The sequence below is a fragment of the Odocoileus virginianus genome, chromosome 7, assembly GCF_023699985.2.
Source record: "Odocoileus virginianus isolate 20LAN1187 ecotype Illinois chromosome 7, Ovbor_1.2, whole genome shotgun sequence".
Classification (NCBI taxonomy): Eukaryota; Metazoa; Chordata; class Mammalia; order Artiodactyla; family Cervidae; genus Odocoileus; species Odocoileus virginianus.
Window position 1 is genome coordinate 80623219 of NC_069680.1, and position 5470 is coordinate 80628688.

General features: G+C 42.6%; 1 protein-coding gene across 1 annotated transcript; it reads left to right on the top strand.

Moving 5' to 3' along the window:
- The first annotated feature begins 422 nt into the window (after positions 1-422).
- Positions 423-628, top strand: LOC139035936 (large ribosomal subunit protein eL39-like). The gene has a single exon (XM_070469865.1). It carries the CDS (start codon positions 458-460, stop codon positions 611-613), a length of 156 nt encoding a protein of 51 aa, XP_070325966.1. The 5' UTR covers positions 423-457; the 3' UTR covers positions 614-628.
- The last annotated feature ends 4842 nt before the right edge of the window (positions 629-5470 follow it).

A 5470-nucleotide genomic window follows, 5' to 3' on the forward strand; every position in this document is an offset into this window, starting at 1 on the left:
TGAGACTCTTTTGTTGACTATGATGGCCACTCCATTTCTTCTAAGGGATTCCTGCCCACAGTAGTATATATAATGGTCATCTGAGTTAAATTCACCCATTCCAGTCCATCTTACAATCTCAAAAATGACAGAATGATCTCTGTTCATTTCCAAGGCAAACCATTCAATATCACGGTAATCCAAGTCTATGCCCTGACCAGTAACACTGAAGAAGCTGAAGTTGAATGGTTCTATGAAGACCTACAAGACCTTCTAGAACTAACACCCAAAAAAGATGTCCTTTTCATTATAGGGGACTGGAATGCAAAAGTAGGAAGTCAAGAGACACCTGGAGTGATAGGCAAATTTGGCCTTGGAGTACAGAATGAAGCAGGGCAAAGGCTAATAGAGTTCTTCCAAAAGAATGCACTGGTCATCTTCTCCGCCATCCTATGTGCGGTTGAGGTCTGTCCTCACCATGTCTTCTCACAGGACTTTCAGGATCAAGCGATTCCTGGCCAAGAAGCAAAAGCAGAATCGTCCCATTCCTCAATGGATTCGAATGAAAACTGGCAATAAAATTAGGTACAACTCCAAGAGAAGACACTGGAGAAGAACCAAGCTGGGTCTATAAGAAGCCTCACATAAAAAGTGGCACAGATGTTAAGACCACTAATTTAAGCAGCCAAATCACAGTGAGAACATCACTACTGTAATGCTTGGCTCCTGATGTTTCTTATTTCCTCACTATCAGTCTGAGACCAGTAATAAATATGTTTTGTTACATTGGAAAAAAAAAAAAAAAGAATGCACTGGTCATAGCAAACACCCTCTTTCAACAACGCAGGAGAAGACTCTACACATGGACATCACCAGATGGTTGACATCACCAGATGGTTGACACCAAAATCAGATTGATTATATTCTTTGCAGCCAAAGATGGAGAAGCTCTATACAGTCAGTAAAAACAAGACCAGGAGCTGACTGTGGCTCAGATCATGAGCTCCTTATTGCCAAATTCAGACTGAAATTGAAGAAAGTGGAGAAAACCACTAGACCATTCATGTATGACCTAAATCAAATCCCTTATGACTATACAGTGGAAGTGAGAAATAGATTTAAGGGACTAGATCTGATAGACAGACTGCCTGATGAACAGGAGGTTCATGACATTGTACAGGAGACAGGAATCAAGACCATCCCCAAGAAAAAGAAATGCAAAAAAGCAAAATGGCTGTCTGAGGAGGCCTTACAAATAGCTGTGAAAAGAAGGGAAGCAAAAAGCAAAGGAGAAAAGGAAAGATATTCCCATTTGAATGCAGAGCTCCAAAGAATAGCAAGGAGAGATAAGAAAGCCTTCCTCAGTGATCAATGCAAAGAAATAGAGGAAAACAATAGAATGGGAAAGACTAGAGACCTCTTCAAGAAAATTAGAGATACCAAGGGAACATTTCATGCAAAACTGGGCTCAATAAAGGACAGAATGGTAGGGAACTAACAGAAGCAGAAGATATTAAGAAGAGGTGACAAGAATACACAGAAGAGCTGTACAGAAAAGATCTTCATGACCCAGATAATCATGATAGTGTGATCACTCACCTAGAGCCAGACATCCTGGAATGTGAAGTCAAGTGGGCCTTAGGAAGCATCATTATGAACAAAGCTAGTGAAGGTGATGGAATTCCAGTTGAGCTACTTCAAATCCTGAAAGATGATGCTGCGAAAGTGCTGCTCTCAATATGCCAGCAAATTTGGAAAACTCAGCAGTGGCCACAGGACTGGAAAAGGTCAGTTTTCATTCCAATTCAAAAGAAAGGCAATGCCAAAGAACATTCAAACTACCACACAATTGCACTCATCTCACGCGCTAGCAAAGTAATGTTTAAAATTCTCCAAGCCAGGCTTCAGCAATATGTGAACCGTGAACTTCCAGATGTTCAAGCTGGTTTTAGAAAATGCAGAGGAGCCAGAGATCAAATTGCCAACATCCACTGGATCATCAAAAAAATAAGAGAGTTCCAGAAAAACATTTATTTCTGCTTTATTGACTATGCCAAAGCCTTTGACTGTGTGGATCACAATAAACTGTGAGAAATTCTGAAAGAGATGGGCATACCAGACCACCTGACCTGCCTCTTGAGAAACCTGTATGCAGGTCAGGAAGCAGCAGTTAGAACTGGACATGGAACAACAGACTGGTTCCAAATAGGAAAAGGAGTACATCAAGGCTGTATATTGTCACCCTGCTTATTTAACTTATATGCAGAGTACATCATGAGAAACGCTGGGCTGGAAGAAGCACACGCTGGAATCAAGATTGCCGGGAGAAACATCAATAACCTCAGATATGCAGATGACACCACCCTTATGGCAGAAAGTGAAGAAGAACTAAAGAGTCCCTTGATAAAAGTGAAAGAGGAGAGTGAAAAAGTTGGCGTAAAGCTCAACATTCAGAAAACTAAAATCTTGGCATCTGGTCCCATCACTTCATGGCAAATAGATGGGGAAACAGTGATTGACTTTATTTTTCTGGGTTCCCAAATCACTGCAGATGATGACTGTAGCCATGAAATTAAAAGATGCTTATTCCTTAGGAGGAAAGTTATGACCAACCTAGACAGCATATTAAAAAGCAGAGACATTACTTTGCCGACAAAGGTCCTTCTAGTCAAGGCTTTGGTCTTTCCAGTGGTCATGTACGGATGTGAGAGTTGGACTATAAAGAAAGCTGAGTGCCGAAGAATTGATGCTTTTGAACTGTGGTGTTGGAGAAGACTCTTGAGAGTCCCTTGGACTGCAAGGAGATCCAACCAGTCTATCCTAAAGGAGATTAGTCCTGGGTGTTCACTGGAAGGATTGATGTTGAAGCTGAAACTCCAATACTTTGGCCATGTGATGCAAAGAGCTGGCTCATTTGAAAAGACCCTGATGCTGGGAGGGATTGAGGGCAGGAGGAGAAGGGAACGACAGAGGATGAGATGGTTGGATGGCATCACCGCCTCAATGGACATGGGTTTGGGTGGACTCCGGGAGTTGATGATGGACAGGAGGCCTGGCATGCTGCGATTCATCAGACACGACTGAGCGACTGAACTGAACTGAAGTCACTTCAGTTATGTCCAACTCTTTGTGACCCCTCAGGCTCCTCTGTCCATGGGATTCTCCAGGCAAGAATACCGGATTGGGTTGCCATTTCCTCCTCCAGGGAGCTTCCTAACCCAGGGATGGACCTCAGGTCTCCTATGTCTTCTGCATTGGCAGGCAGGTTATTTTTTTCTTTTTTACCACTAGCAACACCTGGGAAGCCCTTATACCTGGCTAAAATGAATACCAGTTCTTATACACATAATAGGATCTCACTGCCACCTTATTGGCTTCTGATCTTTTCTTCCCCTCCACTTTAGAAATGCAAACTGCATGGTCCCCCTTGATGTTATTCACTCAAACATTCTTGCCAGCTTGGTCCTATATTCCTTTTACATCCAGGTAGCATTTACATACCTGCAAAACACCTCTGATGATTCACCCTCTGCCTCACTGTCCCAAGCAAGGCCCTAGGGCGTCTGCAGTCCTGCTGCAGACTCCAGGCGGGAGCAGGGTGGGAGGGGAGGAGGAGGAGTTGGTGAAGGAGGAGACACTTGGGGATCCAGTCTGTCCTTTACCTGCTGAGTCAGACCCCCAGATGCTTCCAGAAACAAGAAAGAGGGGTTCCTTCTGCTCACGGGCAGTTTGCATCTGGCCTTCCGTATCATTCCAAGGCTTCTGGTTCTTCCAAGGAGCTCTTGACAAGTTGCAACTGATTTTAGGCAGATATGAGTTCCAGGAACCCAGAGTGCAGAACTGGTGTCCCCAGCAAAGTTTTCAAATGGAGTCTGTTGCTGACTCCCTTACACTGCTTCCTGTGAATGCCTCTTTTTCTTTTTCTTTTTTTTTTTTTTTAGAAAAAGCACTTGTCTTTGCTACCTGAGTCACATATGGACACATGGACTGTTCCCTTCAATCATTCCCTCAGCATTCTTAGCCTGTTTGGAGCCAAAGAAATTCTCATGTCTGGATAAACTTCATGTATCAGAGAAAGCTGACCCTCTTAGTCATTGTCCTATGTTCAGCAATAACAGTTGATATTCTTCTTTCTCTTCTTCAACAAATCAGTAACATTTCTGAAAATATCTGGTTGAAAAACCATTATTCAAACAGATCAGGAGGGTCAGTCTGATCAGAAAAAGGACAGGTTTTCACTTTGTTACCAGTCAAGTTCTGCTTAAAGAAGGGGACCATGACAGCTGGCCCCATTGTTATCGTCAGAAGAGAAGATTTAGAATTGCAATAGGTAGTGGTCCCTTGACTAATAAAGGCTATTATCCTGAGATAAGATGGGTTAAGGAGTGGTGGAAAGAAGGTGGGATTTGAAATAAGATAGGTTGGTTTGAAATGCCAACCACTCTGTGGTTACCACCTGGGTTTCCTTAGCAAAATCAAGAACCTTTTGGCACTTTTGTAGTGGGAGCTGGCCTACTAGCTGAGCGATTCAAGTCCTGGTTCCATGCCGAGACACCTGGGTCCAAATTCTGGTCTTGTGTTTCCTTTTTGAGTGACTTTGGACAAATTACTTAATATACCTTGACCTCAGTGACCTCAATTGCAAAATGAGTATAACTGTACTTATTTGTAGACTTGTTCTGAAGACGAAACTATTTATGCACAGCTCATAGAATAATGCTAGGGCAATCACTAGGGAAAATCACTAGTGGCAATCACTGAGGAAGAAAGGGAAGGAGAAGTAGCTAATATTATTTACAAAATGGGGCTAATAAAGCCTACTTTCTGGGATAGTTGTGGGGATGATTCAAAGAGCTAATATTTAAATACTGGGCACCGACTATGTCCTCAGCTGTACTTCCATCCCTCCCCTTCCTAAGGCTGGTATACTTGGGACATGGACTATCATGCATATATGAAAGCTTCGAAAGGGGAGAAAGCAGGAAGCAGATAATGCAGGTGAGGGTGTAGGGTTCCCTGGCAGTCCAGTGGTTAGGACTGGGTGCATTCACTGCCGTGACCCAGGGTTCAGTCAGGGACCTAAGATCCCACAAGCCTCATAATTTGCCCCCCCCCCCAAGAAAGAAATGAGTATAGCAAAATGGATACAACTGGAGATTATGATACTAAGTGAAGTAAGTCAGAGAAAGACATAAGAGTGATATCACTTATATCTACAATCTAAAATATGTCACAAATGAACTTATCTAGGAAACAGAAATAGACTCACAAACATAGAGAACAGATGTGGCTGCCAAGGGGAATGGGGGGAGGGAAGGACTGGGAGTTTGGGATTAGCAAATGCAAACTATTATATAAAGAGTAAACAGCAAAGTCCTACTGAATAACACAGGGAACTATATTTGATATCCTGTGATAAATTGTAATGGAAAATAATATGAAAAAGAATGTATATATGTGTATAAGTAAGTCAATTTGTTGTACAGCGGAG